This window comes from Psammomys obesus, unplaced genomic scaffold (assembly GCF_907164565.1).
Source record: "Psammomys obesus unplaced genomic scaffold, mPsaObe1.curated_primary_1811, whole genome shotgun sequence".
Classification (NCBI taxonomy): domain Eukaryota; kingdom Metazoa; phylum Chordata; class Mammalia; order Rodentia; family Muridae; genus Psammomys; species Psammomys obesus.
This window is the reverse complement of record NW_026585587.1, coordinates 3707692-3724093: the sequence shown is the minus strand read 5'-3', so window position 1 is coordinate 3724093 and position 16402 is coordinate 3707692. Positions and strand designations below refer to the sequence as shown.

At 43.9% G+C, this 16402-nt stretch overlaps 1 protein-coding gene across 3 annotated transcripts in view; it reads right to left on the bottom strand.

The window, feature by feature from the left end:
- The window catches only part of Efcab2 (EF-hand calcium binding domain 2), an 84829-nt gene extending 80388 nt beyond the window's left edge, over positions 1-4441 (bottom strand). For all 3 annotated transcript variants that reach the window (XR_008720322.1, XM_055608791.1, XM_055608800.1), the window contains exon 1: positions 3923-4441. Coding sequence is in view for 2 of the 3 variants with exons in the window: in XM_055608791.1 (XP_055464766.1) it covers positions 3923-3953 (31 nt within the window). In the remaining variant the exon portion in view is untranslated. The remainder of the gene's footprint in view (positions 1-3922) is intronic.
- Between the last annotated feature and the right edge of the window lie 11961 nt (positions 4442-16402).

Sequence of the window (16402 nt, the reverse complement as noted above, 5' to 3'; positions counted from 1 at the left end):
AAGAAGAAGAAGAAGAAGAAGAAGAAGAAGAAGAAGAAGAAGAAGAAAGACACCATCCACTCAGCGTAATGGTGAATATCTTTAATCCTAGCACTGGGGAAGGCAAAGGCAAGCAGGCAGAGCTCTGTGAAGTTCTCAAGGCCAACCTGGTATACACAGTGAGCTCTAGGACAGGCAGGACTGCACAAAGAGACCCTGTCTCAAAAAGAAGAAAGGAGGAGGAGAAGACACCATCCTCATTACAACGTAACAGGGATAATTCTCTTTCCTTATAGTTGATGGATCTGAGGCTCCTTAGGTTTGGCATTAGGCTAAGATCACGTGGTTGTATAAAAATTCAGGTCTCCCTCCAAGCCTCACTTTTGTTAACTCTGCTATCCTATGTCTTTAGAATATAATCAACACTAAGGAAAAATGTGTATACACAGACACACACACACAAGTTCACTTTTAGCTTCTCTATTTCCTCTATCTCAATTTGGATTTCTCCTGTGTGTTTGTGTGTGTGTGTTACTATATGTATGCAACTATGTACATAATATGTAGAAACCAGAAGAGGACACTGGTGTTCTCCTGTACCACCTGCCTTAATCTTTTCAGACAGGGCAGAATCTCTCACTGAATCTGAATTGAGAACAGGGCTGGAGAGAGCAAGCCCAGGAATGCCGAACGAACACACACAAACACAGGCTCCGGCCCCCACACTGTGCACGTGCATAGATTGTCCTGCCTTTCATATGAGCCTTGGGATGCAAACCCAGGTCCTCCTGCTTGTGCAGCAAAAACTTCTACCCCCAGGCCATCTCTCCAACAATCTCAATCTAGATTTCTAAATGTTTTGGTTTCAGTGTGGTACCATACAAAGAATTTTTAAAATAATAAAACATATTAAACTCTAATTGAATAGGAGTCATTTTTTCAAGTAATGTTATCAAAGTATGCAAAATCTCAAGTAATAATTTAGTACAGACAAAAATAATGAATTTGAAAGGGAATTTGTTAGAAAACTGACACACTTTCAAAAGCTCCCTGGTCTGCCAAAAGTTAGAATTCTATACCTAAGCAGCTGGCTTTCTGAACATGATTCTAATTACTAACAGACAATCCTTCTAGTGCTGTGTAAAACTGTCCGGGAGACATGAACAATGGGATTAAAAGAGTCAACCAACTGACAACTTCATCACTTACCCCTAGACCAACAGAACAAACCGGAAGGAGACATTTTCAAACAAAAATGCTTAGGAAACTTTAAAGAAATGTTAAAACTTCAAAGAGAATTTTTTCATATCACATTTCAAACATTCTTCCAGGACCAAAAAAAAAAAAAAGGATAAATGACTTCAAATTAACTTGGTTTCCACTGTTCAAACACAAAATAAGGAAGCCAGGCATGGTAATGAATGCCTTTAATGCCAGCACTCAGGAGGCAGAGGCAGGTGGATCTCTGTGAGTTCAAGGATAGCCACAAAGAAACCCTGTTTTGAAAAACCAAAAACCAAGTTAGAGAAGCATAACAATGTCAAAATATATAATCACATAGAAAGGTTTTCCAAGTAAGTAAGAATCCTAAGAGATTCTTTTTGTTTGTTGTTTTTGTTTTCCTGAGACAGGGCTTCTTGTAGTTCTGGTTGTCCTGGAACTTACTCTGTAGACCAGATCTCTGACCTCAGACATTCAGAGATCTGCCTGCCTCTGCCTTCCAAACCCTGGGATTAAGGGATCCTTAATCTTAATTATCCACTTGACTAAGATACAGCACACCTCTGGATGTGTTTCCAGAAATAGCTAGATATTGAGGACACCAACCTAATCCATTTTAATTCACTGATAGATTCAAAAATGTGAAAGGTGAGTCTCAAGGAGAAAGTAGAATGCTGAAAGGTGTGTTATTGAGGGTCTTATCTTGGTCCTAGCTCCTTCCTATTGCTCCCCTTTGCTTCTCTGTTTCCATTTGTGTCTCTTATCTCCCTTATTGCGTCACCTTTGGGGAGGGCAAAGACAATGCCTTCCTCATCTTCCTATTCACTCAAGTCCAGTGAACCCCAATTGCCCATGAACAGATAACTCCCTGATAACGCTGAGGGTTGTTGTTCTGTTAAGATAACAAATCACATGTTTTCACTTCAAGAAACAAGGTTTGTTGCTCCAACTGCACAGGATGTGCTTGATTAGACTCAGGCGGGAGACACACAGGTAGGAAGTACGCTTAGGTGGGAAGTACGAAGCCTTGTGGGCACCTGACTGACCTAATTCAGCACCATTTCTACGGGAGGACCTGGCCAGTGTCCATTTTCCTGGCCGGTATTTAATAAAGCTTGCTTCGGTTCGACAATCATGGATTTGGTCTTTTTCCACAAGTTTCAGGCTTAACACTCACCAAACTACTTTCCACCAAATAAGCATTAAATACGTAAGAAATGAGTATGTGAAATATGATATTCAGCTTTCAATAGCCATTACTTCTACAGTTGCAGTCTGAATTTTCTTCCTCTAAGCTTAAACATTAAAATGTTTTAGAAACTAAAGAAACAAATTCCCTCTCTCTCTCGCTCTCTCTCTCTCTCTCTCCCGCTCACAGGGATAAAAACTGTAAAACTCTTTAGTCACAAGCGCGCACTCAGCGCTCAGACGCACGGTCAGGTGTAACTTTCAACAATCGGATCCAAGGTGAGACCCGTATAAAAACCTGCAGTATACGCCAATGCTACTTAAAAACAAAACAAAAAAAAAAAACTAGTTCATCTCCTAATGTTTTTTTTTTCTTTTATTTTTTTGTGGTATACATAAGAATTTAATCAAATTAAAATAAACTTTCTGGGGAAGCTTTTTATTTTTTAATACAGAACATTTTTCATACATTTTGATCAGATTCTTTCCTCTCCAAGGCCTCCCTGATCCGCCCCACCTTCCTACCCTCTACCTTCATGTTCCTACTTTCTAAAACAAAGAAAAAAAAAGTGCATGCTTTTCTTAGACTAAACCTTCCACTCCTAAAGCAGCAGCACAAAATCTTAATACCTTAGTAAACTCTACACTACCATCCCGACTTCTGAAATTTCACCCATCTATATATAAATCACAGATTTCCGGTATTCAATAAGCAAATCTCTGGCACAGTCTCAAGTTTGCCTACTGGTTTTCTGTGATCACCATGACGATGGACTAAACATCTCATGTAAATATTAGTTGTTAACCCTAAGTACTTTGTTCCCTACTGACGGGGGAGGGGAAGGTGGAGGGATCGGTAGGGTGTTTTGTAACAAAGATGGACTGTTACTTTCACTTCTACAATGTTCGCCCCTTCACGATTTTAGGGCACGGTTTACTTGTTCATTCAGCGGTGATTCTGTCAACCATCACGTAAAACTGCTGTGGAGTCACTACGCTGAGTTACAAACAACTCGCTAGGTCTTGCAGGCCAATAGGGACCCTCAGGTTTTCGGCTCCCCTGAGGCCTCGCGGGTCACCAAAGCTCCGGTCTGCGCCCCACGCGGGGATCCCGGCCGCTCTGGCTTTCCTTCCCGTCCTTATTAACGTGGTCACTTGGTTATCCACCCCTTAGAGCAGCTCTAGCGCGACGCCCCCGAGGCCGGACTCTGCTGCCTGGCGGAGGAGTTCAAGATGGAGGCGGGCAGCGCCTGGGGCCCGGCTGGGCGGGGTTTCGGCGCGGCCGCCCAGGACCCCGCCAGGTCCTAGCGGCAGCTCGCGTTCACCGTCGGGCCGCCCGGACCGCGGGCGGGCGTGGAGGTACCAGGGCCAGGGGCGCCATTGTGACCCTCCCCTAGCGGGCGGGGCGGCCGAGGGCGGAGGCGGCGGGGCGGAGCCGACGGCGGGGACGGGGGTGGCGCCGCTCCTCGCCACCGTCTGCGCGCCCAGCGGCTCAACATGGAGGCCCGGCCTGCGGCCCCGCAGGGGTTCCTACCTGAGGCTTCCCGCTCCTTCTCGTCCGCCATCTTGGTGCGGAGCCCGTCGCCTGGGAGATGCCCAGCGCAAACCCTGCGGGGTGCGCGGTGGCCTCCCGCTTCCGCCCGCGGCCCGCTCCGCGTTCCCCCTAGAACCGAGGCCCGGGTTCTTTGGGCCTAGGGGAGTCATTTATTAGTAAGGTTCCGGAGCCCGCCTTGGCCTGACTGTGACTGTCCTCGGAGGACGTGGCGTGCCTTAGTTATTTATCTATTTAGCTTAAAAAAAAAAAAAAAGGAAAAAGAAAAAGAAAGAAATCTCCCTTGCGCGGAGTCTCGGCTGCAGACCGGGTGGTCCGAGCGCGCATCCCTGGTCGCCCTCGCCTAAGCGGAGCCGCCGCGCAGCCCAGAGACCTGGAGCGAAAGCGACCGTGACCGGTGGAGGAGGAAGGCAATCCTCTCTTCCCGGATCGCAGGCGGACAAGACCCGCTGGAGAAAAACGTGCAAAATAGGCGCAAGCACTGCGACGTTAAGGCTGCAATTTCTGATACAAAAGAGTATTCTTGTAGCAACAAATAAATTCCCCGGTCTGCTGTCAGTATTGAACACATTGATATGTTGATGGTGAAATTTGGCGTGACCTTCCGAGAATTTTGAACCCTATTTTCCTGAGAAACTTGGCTGTCGCGTAATGTTTTGTGGATATTTTATGGATAATCTCAGTATACTAGGTTGTGGGTTTTTTTGTTTGACTGTTTTTTTTTTTTTTTTTGTTTTTTGTTGTTGTTTTGAGACAGGGTTTCTCTGTGTAGCTTTGGCTGTCCTGAACTCACTTTGTAGACCAGGCTGGCCTCGAACTAACAAAAGTCTGCCTGCACCTGCCTCTGCTCCCGGAGTGCTGGGATTACAAGCATCTGTGTGACATTTTATTTGATGCAACTGAGCATCTTTCGGCTGACCCTTCTTGGTTCCCACTTTGCCATAATTCTTATTAAACAGATGTGACCTTCACATTTCTAGAGCTCAAGACAATGCGAAAGGTGCATCTGGATCTCATTCCAGCTTCCTAGTTGTTGGGTAATCCCTTCCTTGGATGATTAATATCAAGAATGCTCACACCACCCCCACCAAAAGTCCTCAGATGACATCAGTGAAGACTAGGTATCACTCAGGAGTATACCAAATGCAAACCATGCTGAGAAACACTGGGTTTGCACCGAGAACCAAATACTCTAATCAACACAATAAGGACTGGCTTCCTGACAGAGCTGTCTGTTAAAAATAGTTCTTTTCCATGCTGGAGATCTAGCAAAGCTGGTAGAATGCCTACTCAGCATGTCCAGAGCATGGACAAAGCTCTGAATTCAGTCCCTAACTAATGTCCTATAAAACAGATGTGGTAGTATATGAGCACTAGGAAGGTAGAGGCGGGGATTTCAAGATCATTGAAATTCAAGGCCAGCCTGGACTACATGAGACCCTGCCAAGATGCTAATTAAGCTATGTGAAATTCTTTTAATCTGTACAAGGTTGAGGTTGTTCTCATTCCTGTTTAACAGGTGAAAAGATATCTTTAGCCTGGTAGTGGTTGGCACATGCCCTTAATCCAGCATTCCGAAGGCAGAGACAGGTCTCTGAATCCCAGGACATCCAGGACTACACACATAAATCCTGTCTTGGGGGTGGGGGAAGAAGATATCTTTATATAAATGCTATGGCTATGGTATTGTAGGTAGTCAGGTGTCTAGAATAGATTACAGCTCATCTGGGCTCTCCTTCTCTTTTTAAGTGTGCCATTGGGAGAGCCGACTTAGTAACCAGAATACTTGGAGAAGAACGTTAAAGGCAAAAATTCTCCACAGAATTAGTCACCTCTCCTTGTGGGTTTTTTTTTTCCTTTGTAAAATCTGCTTCAAAACATGAAGCAGAGCATCTGGCCGAATCTTTCAGAGACGCTGAAGGAAGCAGATGCATGTGCTCTTTGTCCTGCCTAGAAGAAAATGATTTAAACTAAAGGCCTGAGCAGACGCTGGCTCCTCTCTCCTTCCTACCTTGCTGTTGACCGAGATTTCAGGCCTCTATCATGAAGGAGGATTGAAAGCTGTAGCCCTGGACTAGTACATTTTCAGAACCAGAAGTAATTTCAATGTCCAGAAACAGTGAACAAAGAAAGCCAGGCTGTGGGCACCTTAAGAGCAAGCCTTTCAGGAAGTACAAGCCTATGAAAGCAGACACATCCTAGCCTTTCTCCCCAAAGCAAGCTTCTTTCTACTGCTCTTTTAAACAGATGTTGACACAGAAAATGGCTGTTTAATTCTTTGCTTGCATAGCTCCCCTAAGCAGCACCTTTCAAGGACGTTTAGCTAAATTCCTGTTCTTTATGCGCTGAGAATGAGACCCTCTAATCTAGGAGAGCCTGGGGCTCTCTCTGTTCTCACAGCTCAAGCAGGTGAAGGCCAGAGAGAAGTGGAGGAGGATGCTCCTAAGGAGTCCAACATCCACAGGATTCAGCTGCTTCTTTCCTCCCCAAAACTCACCATGGCTTCCCATTCCCTTCAGTAAAGACATCAGTGTGCTTTAAAATAGTAACATTGGGTCTGGCAAGATGCGTCAGAAGGTAAAGGCACATGCTCGAAAGCCTTATGACCTGAACTCAATCTCCATTGTAAATGTTTTCGTTTTGTCTTGTTCTGGGTTTTGTTTGTTTGTTTGGGGGTTTTTGTTTTGTTTCCTCAGAAGAGGGAATAAGATGAGGCTGTACCCAAGCTTTACGAATATATAGCTTGGGCTGAATCCAGGGCGTTTCCAACTATTCCTAGGCCTAGGCCTGGAAACTTCTAGCCTCAGGCCAGTGCCAGAGAGCTCACCCTGGCGTGGGAGTGCAGGTGAGCTGCTACCTCTCCACTACCCCCAGGCTTTGAGTTGGCTCACCCCAGCCTCTACCCCATCTACTGTTATGAGTTCACACTGACCACTCAATGTGACACCAGACTCAGAGTGATGGAACTCTATTGAATGCTGAACAAAAACTGACTGGTCAGGGACATAATCTGGGCTCAGGTGCCAGACTATGACTCTGGTCTGTTTTTAAGGCAGGTTTTTTAATATGAAAAACTGTAACCAGGTAGCAACCAGGTAACCAGGTGTAGGAAGTTGAGTGTTGGGCTGGGGGAGCATTACATCCTTTTGACTAGCTAAACATAACTGATTTTGTTCCAAGTGTATTGTCTTGTATCTAGGTAGCTAGACAAAGCACTTTCGGCTGATTAGCTGGGATTTAGGGTAGGGAACTCTTGGGGGCCTTCCAGCTTTCTAGGAGTAAGGAGCAGAGCAGGATGTTGCTATCAGTGGAGCAGAACATGCATTTATCATCTATTGTTTTATTAAGCAGCCAGTATTGCACTATTGAATTGTATCCTGGTCTCAGGTATGTATACCTGAGAATTTGAACCTAATTTCACCTTATGATCAAAATGGAGACTTGGAGGCAAAATGGCTTCTGATATGCTAAAGGTTACAGCAGAAGAAGCCACAGAGAAGCCACAGTTAGGCTAAGAACTACAGTAGGTCTGAACAGAGGGGCTCTAGAGTTTGAACAGGTTACGACACTATGATCTACTGGAGCTTGTGAAAAAGCTAGTCCTGCAGACCCAAAGCTGCAGGATCTCTGTGACACAGGGCAACAACAGACTATTCAAGAGGAGTCCCCATAAGGATCCAGTCTTGAGAGTGTAGCAGAGGCCAGAGGCCTTAAGACAGACCAATGACTCATTGCAATGAACATTTGCAGGTGAAGATGTGTGGAAAGTAAAGACGTGGTGCAACACACTGTGATGCCCTACGGCTTCCATGATGAGATGGGATTGTTTTGTTTTGGTTTTAGTTTTTGGTTTTTAAAATTTTTGTGTGGAGGTTGCAGGGGCAGAGGGTGAATACGAAGGGACAGGGAGATGAGTAGGATTGGAATCCCTGATGTGAAATTCAAAAAAAAATTTAAAAAATAAATTTTTTTAAAAAGAAAGATGAGGAAGAGGAAGAGGCCTCTAGGCTGGAGATACGGCTCAGTGGTTAAGGGCCCTTATAGCTCTTCCAGAGGACCTGAATTTTGATCCCTGACAGCCACATCAGGAAGCTTTCAAGTGCCTATAACACCAGCTCCAAGTGATCAGATGCCCCCTTCTTTAGGTACCTGTACACACACACACACACACACACACACACACACACACACACACTTACAACCACAGACATAAAAATAAAATGCTTTTTTTTAAAGTATAGTAGTTAGCAGACCTTATAAATGAAGTGTTGAAAAATTCTTTACAGAACTTGAAAGAAAAACTCTCAACTTCATATAGAAAAACAAAACAAAAAAAATTGCCAAAATGATCCTGTACAACAACAGATCATCTGGAGGTATCTCCATTCTTGATCTCAAGCTATACTACAGAGTAAAAGTAATAAAAACTGCATAGTACCGGCATAGAAACAGAATGGTGGATCAATGGAATCGAATTGAAGACCCATAAATAAACCCACACACCTATGGATACTTGATTTTTGACAAAGAAGCCAAAACCATACAATGAAAGAAAGAGCATCCTCAACAAATGGTGCTGGTCTAACTGGATGTCTACAGGCAAAAAAAAAAAAAAGAAAATAGATCCATACTTATCACCCTGCACAAAACTAAAGTCCACATGGATCAAAGACTTCAACATAAAACCAGACACACTAAATCAGTTAGAAGAAAAAGTGGGGAAGACCCTAGAACTCATTGGCACAGGAGACTACTTCCTGAACAGGACACCAACAGCACGGCTCTAAGATCAACAATAAATGGGACCTCAAGAAACTGAAAAGCTTCTGTAAAACAAAGAACATTGCCATCAGAACAAAATGACAGCCTACAGACTGGGAAAGGATTTCACCAACCCTTTATCTGACAGAGGGCTAATATCCAGAATATATAAAGAATTCAAGAGTTAAAAAGCAACAAATCAAATAATCCAATTTGAAAATGGGGTGCAGAGCTAAACAGAGAATTCTCTGTAGAGGAATATAGAATGGCAGAGAAACACTTAAATGTTCAACGTCCTTAGTCATCAGGGAGATGCAAATCAAAACGACCCTGAGATTTCACCTGACACCCATCAGAATTGCTAAGATCAAAAACTCAAGTGACAACACATGCTGAAGAGGATGTGGAGAAAGAGGAACCCTCCTCCATTGCTAGTGGGAATGTAAACTTTTACAACCACTTTGGAAATCAATCTGACATTTTCTCAGATAATTAGGAATAGCCCTTCCTCAAGATCCAGCTATACCACTCCTAGGCATATATCCAAAATATGCTCAAGTACACAACAAAGACATTTGTTCAACCATGTTTGTAGCAGCTTTATTCATGATAGTCAGAAGCTGGAAACAACCCAGATGTCCCTCAACAGAGAAATGGATACAGAAATTGTGCTATATTTACACAATGGAATACTACTCAGCAATTAAAAACAAGGAAATCATGAAATTTGCAGGCAAACGGGAACTAGAAAAGATCATACTGAGTGAGGTATCCCAGAAATAGAAAGACACACACAGTATATAATCACTTATAAGTGGATACTAGACATATAATATAGGATAAACCTACAAAAATCTGTACACCTAAGAAGCTGAGTTAGAAGGAGGACCCTGAGTAAGATGATCAATCCTCACTCAGAAAGGCAAATAGGATGGACACTGGAAGAAGGAGAAAACAGGAAACAGGACAGGAGCCTACCACAGAGGTAGAAAGACTCTACCCAGCAGTGTGTCAAAGAAGATACTGAGACTCATAAACTTTGGACAGAGTACAGGGAATCTTATAAAAGAAGGGGGGGATAGTAAGATCTGGAGAGGACAGGAGCTCCACAAGGAGAGCAACAGAACCAAAATATCTTGGCACAGAGGTCTTTTCTGAGACTGATACTCCAAACAAGGACCATTCATAGAGATAACATAGAACTCCTGCTCAGATATAGCCCATGGCAGCTTAACATCCAAGTGGGAATCCTAGTAAGGGGAACAGGGACTGTCTCTGACATGAACTCAGTGGCTAGCTCTTTGACCACCTCTCCCTGATGGGGGAGCAGCCTTGCCAGGCCACAGAGGAGGACAATGCAGCCAGTTCTGATGAGACCTGATAAGGTAGGGTCAAATGGAATGGGAGGAGGACCTCCCTTATCCATGGACTTGGAGAGGGGCATAGGAGGAGATAAGGGAGGGAGGGTAGGATTGGGAGGGGATGAGGGAGGAGCTACAGCTGGGATACAAAGTGAATAAACTGTAATTAATATAAATTAAAATTTAAAAAATGAAGTGTTGGGAGTTGGTCTGGTGCAGGTTAATAGCCCTCAAGATCTGGGTACATCTATCTTCGTTGTGTAAACCTACCTGATTGGCTATTTACACGGCCTATACCTGGGCAGGGCAGAGTGGGATAGGCACGGCTAAAATTCCTGGGCTTGGAGAGGATAGAGAGAATCACAGGAGACAGACAGACAGGAAGAGAGGAAGAAGAGGATGTCACAATGGGTTAGTGTGGAGAAAAAAACCACGAAGGCTGAGAGAAAGGACTCCAATAATGGTGTGAAAAACAATACAAGCAAGTACTATGGGCTTATAGATGGAATGTGGTCCACTTGAGGAGGATTGAGGTATATGGCATTGGATGGGGGCTGGGAGATGGATGGTGAGGAAACTGAGACATTGTAAGTGAAATATCTGCCCTACCCGGGGTAAATAAGCCAATTATAAACCAAACAGGTGTCTGTGTCTTGTTGTTTGTGATATTGAGTTAAATAATACTGCTGTGATAATCTTAGAGCAATAATAATAAACAATATATATATATATATATATATATATATAGCTCATTTTCATAAGTTATTTACTACAACAATGAAGGGAGATGGCTGACCTTGAGATTGAATAAGTGTTTATGATTGCCTACACAATAGCTTCCCCTTCTAACGTGAAAGTGGAAGGAAAGTAAAACCGCACTACCAGTTGACTGTGGATTATTTTGTTGATGGCATCTCTTTGGCAGTGAGAGTGGCTCCACGGGCTCATATATTAAATGTCTGGTCCTTCCATGGTGAAACTGTTTAAGGTGTGGCCTGGTTAGAAGAGGTGTGTCACTGGGAGTGAGCTTTGACATTTTAAAAGGCCAGGCCAGGCCCAACCTCTTGATCTCTGCCTCCAACTTGAGGGTCACATATAAGGTCTCAGCTACTGCTCCATCACCATGCCTGCCTGCCTGCTGCCAGGCTCCCCACCATGATGGCCATGAACTCACCCTCTGAAACTGTAAGCAAGCCCCAGTGAAATGCTTTCTTCTATAAGCCTTGGTCATGGTGTCTCCTCACAGCAACAGGACAGGTAAACAGGTTGGACAGGTAAACAGCAATAGGACAAGTTGTAAACAGGAATCTTTGAAATAAAGTTTTATTTATGTTAGCATTTGTATTAAGAGATAGCAGCTGGGCATGGTGGTGCACGCCTGTAATCCCAGCACTCAGGAGGCAGAGGCAAGCAGATCTCCATGAGTTCCAGACCGGCCGAGTCTACAAAGTGAGTCCTGGGCAGCCAAGGCTATACAGAGAAACCTTGTCTCAAACAAGCATAGAAAAACAAAACAACAATAAAAAGAGATAGTAAACACTGCAAGGAAAACTAAAAAAATTGTCTTGTGGGACAGAGAGACCTAAGGGTGAACCCTAATACACTGTTCACTGGCAGCATCGCTTTGCTTTGGTTTTATTTGCTTTCCTGTTTGTTCGGCAGTGCTGGGAACCCAGCCCAAAGCCCAGAGAATGCTCAGCAAGTGAGCTATGTTCCCAGCCCAGCTATAAAAATTTGGATATATAACTTTTTCTAACCTATAACCTCAGTTTCAGATATGAATACAATGCACAGTTCTCCCTCTACATAGAGTTGGGTTTAATTTCTTTGGACTGTGTCCACATGACTCCAGGGCCAGTGATACTATTATCCAGAGCATCTGTAGTGTTCTGGGAACTAGCGTTTCACATGGATGGCCTTGCTTCACCATCACAATAATCTTAGGAGGCATTTCTCATATTAAAGTGACTCCTAAGTTAAAGATGAGAAAACCATGAGCGAGAACACAAAGTGACTTCTTTAAGAAAATCGTCTCTATTTACCCGTCAGCCCCCAGAGCCTCTCCTGAAATTCTGCCCAAAATTGCGCAACAGAATTTTCTTTTCCCCCACTGCTGTTTCAAGCCTACGGACTTAGATTGCTCCCCTCTCCAGGAGGGGCTGTTATTCATCCCCCAGGGTAAGGAGAGATGCTCTGAAGGGACTAGGTATCCTAGCCATCCTTGCTTCCACACTCCTTGATGCCCTCATCTACAGCTAAGCATCTGTTTTCAATATCTGAAGGCATTGAAACTGGTGGTCTATAGGGAAGGAGTTCGTGTGACAAGACTTCCAGATGTAATCAAAGTTCTGGAATTTTAGAACAATTTCCCAGGCATGGCTCCTGACTCATAACATTCTTGCCTCTCAGAGATGGTAATAAGGTGTCCTTGGCACATGTTCATACAGCTCTTCACCCTGCTATCTCGGGCTCGCCAGCACGATGATTAATTTTTCCACCCTAGGTTTCTGAAATAAATAACGGTAGTGCATGAGACTCTTAAAGGACAAAGGGACACTGGAATGGAAGTTTTGGTTTCTTTGTAAACTCAGTTATGTTATGTAAATATGTTTTTGTTTTAATCCCAGTGTGGGATTTTAGTTGGGCTATAGTTTGGCCACACCTGTTAATTGTCACGTGAGGGGCGTGATCTTTGCCAGCCGGTAGCGGCCTTCCCTGTGCCACATGGAGAGGGATGTGGCCTAGGACTCTGAAAGTATAAATATGAGAGCGAGCAAGAGAAGGGGTGGCATTTGGGGTGGCGTTTGGTGTTGGCGTGTGGCAGTTTAGAGGGACCAGAGACCAGAGACAGTATAGTGGTTTGGAGCAGACAGAGAGAAACACTTTGGGGTGCAGCAGCACGGAGGAGCCTGCTAGCTGTGTCTGTGGTTGACAGAGATTGGTACAGAGCACTAAAAGAACCCCTTGACCCTAAATAGTTGGAAAAAGTAAAAGGGTCTGGGCCCCCTTGACCCACTAACCTTTTTTCTCTTGCTTAAGGTTGGTGGAAGGGAGGTAGAGGCCTAAACACCCCAAATAAAGCAGAGTTTTTAAAAAGACTGCTACAGGTTGCTTTCCGCTACAGGAAACTATTTTAGATAATGAAAAAATACAGGCATATACTGTATAATGACAGAGCTGATGTATTGTGGCTTATAAGATTATAGTGACGTTTGCTATGGTTAAGATATGAGGTGTCCCCCAAAAGGCATATGTGTATGAGGCTTGGTCACCGCAGTAAGCAGTCTAACTAATAGAGAGATGAAAGTTTGTTGTCACCTAGTAATGAGTAGCATAATACAGTTCACCGTAATACAACGCCGCCCGCCCTGCCAGCAGGGTGAAGGTATCACAATACAATTATGTATAGTACATAATACTTGATAATAACATCACTAGTTTGTATACTTACTGTTATTTTACTGTGTACTCCAACTTTATAAATATGTTTATTGTGAAACTGTGGGTTAAGCAGTGTTTGGAATGAGGACTGTCCTTACAGTTGCTCCCCAGGTGGTGGCGCTGTTTGGGGGAGGTTACGGAACCTTTAGCAGTTTATAGCAGTTTGGGAGTTTATAGCTTCCTCTTAGCTCTAGCTCCTGTGCGAGCCTGGGAACAAGCTCAGCCACCTTGCAGCTCTTGCTGCCGTGTCTAGTCTTGTTCGTTACTATGCCCTTCGCGTTATTATGTGCTCTATCCCCCTGGAACTGTAAGCTAAAACAAAGTCTTTCTTCCTTGAGTTGGGCTTTTGGTCCTGGTGTTTGTCCCAACAGAAAAGTGTTCCACCCCACATACACTCAGTTTTTTATTTGCTATGTATAATAAACAGACAGGTACTAAAAAAGAATTTCTACCAGACATCGTGGCACTCAACTGTTATCTCAGGTGGCGGATGGGGGCCAATGTGGGTTGTCTGTTTTTTGAGACAAGGTCTCACTGTGTAACCCAGGCTGCCTTGGAACTCAATATGTTGACCATCAGAGATCCGCCTGCCTCTGCCTTCAGAGTGCTGGGACTAAAAGCGTGCACCACCACACTGGCAGGATCATAAATTCGAGGGCAGCCTGGGCTACACACTGCAACTGTCTCACACACAACAAAGTGATATGTTACCGTATTCTGGACTAGAGACAACCTAATATCTTTTTTTTTTTTTTTTTAAGACTTAAGTAGAAAAATGACTTAATGCTGTACTTTTCCTTGGCTGTGTAAACCCAACTATGATTATGGTTACTTAGTAATAGGACTCAGTTGAGGCTAACATCCTGCGATTTAGAAGCTAATGTTTCCATAAATAGAAAAGCTTTCCTAAATGATTTTAAACACCTACTCAGAATGAAGGGTCACAAACATCTTCTTTTAAATGATTTTTTTTCTTTAAAAAAAAAAAAAAAGATGACTGTAAACTGCTTTCCTTTGTGTTCCTTTTGTTTTTGTTTTGTGTCTTTTGGTGTTTTTTTTCAAGACAAGGTTTCTCTGTGTACCCGTGGCTGTCCTGGACTCTCTTTGTCGACCAGGCTGTCCTTGAAACCACGGAGATCTGCCTGCTTCTGCTTCCCCGGGTGCTGGGATTGCAGGTGTGCCGCTGTGTGCTGGCTGCAATTAGTGTTCTTAACCACTGAGCCATCTCTCCAGCCCATGTTCCTTAATTTTTACTTATTATGTATACAGTATTCTGCTTGCAGGCCAGAAGAGAGAGAGAGGGGCCAGATCTCATTATAGATGTGTGTGAGCCACCATGTGGTTGCTGGGAATTGAACTCAGGACCTCTGGAAGTGCAGCCAGAGCTCTTAACCTCTGAGGGGTCTCTCTAGCCATGTTCCTTAATTTTAAACAAATGATCTCTTTTTGGATGAACCATTTATCATGCTGTTCAAGACACTCTTAAGACAGCTCTTACATTTTTCCTGAGACAAAGTTTTGCCGTTTGGCTCTACTAAGCAATATGCTTGCTGTATAGAGGGGGGTGGCCTCAAACTTGCAGCAGTCTCCCTACCTTAGCCTCCCCTAACCCTGAATTTAATCTCATTTCTGCTGCCAATATAAAATACCAACCAAAGCAACTTTAAGGGAGAAAAGGTTTATTCTGCTTACAATGGCTGCAGTCTAACGCTGAGGGCAAGTCAAGGTTACAGGAACCAGAGAGCAGCAAGTCATACCCACAGTCAAGAAGAGAAAGAAGAAATGCACACCTCTTCAGGGCCAATCCTAGGGAATGGTTCAGCCCACAATGAATGGGTCTTCCTAGCTCAATTAAACAATCAAGTAACACACACAGACACCACCACGGGTGGTTTAGACCGACCTGAAGTGAGACTCTCATGTCAAGTTGATAAAACTCACCTTCGTGGGGCTCAGCCACAGTCAGGCTCATTAAGAGCACTGACTGTTCTTCCAGAGGACCTAGGTTCAATTCACACCTACATGGGGCTCACAACTATCTGCAACTCCGGTGCCAGGAGGCTCTGATGCCCTCTCCTGGCCTCTGCCAACACCAGATACACACATGCTACACAGACATACACACAGGTAAACCACCCAATACATGAAATAAAACTTAAAAAAAAAATACATATGGAAATCAAGACGCCCAGTGCCCTACCCATTCAGCTCCCATTCAGTGCCCTACCAAAAGAACATCATTTAAGCAACTGTTTCTTTGGTGTATGATGCTGACATCCAAGACACAGCCATTACTTTCCTTGCCACTGTAACAAAATAGCTTTAGGATACTTCCTTAAGGAAGAAAGATTTCTTTAGGTGTATTGTTTCAAGGGGCTTCCCAGGCTCTGATGGTGATGAAGTCGTAGAGCAGAGAGAAGCCCACATCACTGGGCCAGGAGGCAGAGAAGGAATACTTGCCCTCGGCTGATTCTCCTTTCCGCCTACCTCAAGTATTCAACAATACATATGCCTGTCTTACTTTCAGAAAGCTGTTAAGACCTGATATTCAGGGTCCTGTGCGCTCAGTCCATAAATAACATACAGTTATTTATTTATACCTTGACCACTCACAGCTTCTCTGGTTAGTCCCTTACACTTACCATTCTAGAATCTATGCCAAGAAGTGAGGTCCCTCCTCCAGGAACCCAGTTTGTCTTGACCTAACACAGGCACCTTGACTCCAAACTTTACACGATTAGCTACTCCACTCTCCTGGGTTTGTATGTCCAATTTTCTTGATTTCCATGGCATTTTACAAGTATAGACCTCTTTCACACTCTTTTTTAGAAGGAAATAGTGCTCATCAATTTGTTAATCAGTTTTGCCCTAGTCTTTAAGTTTTTTTTTTTTTTTCTTT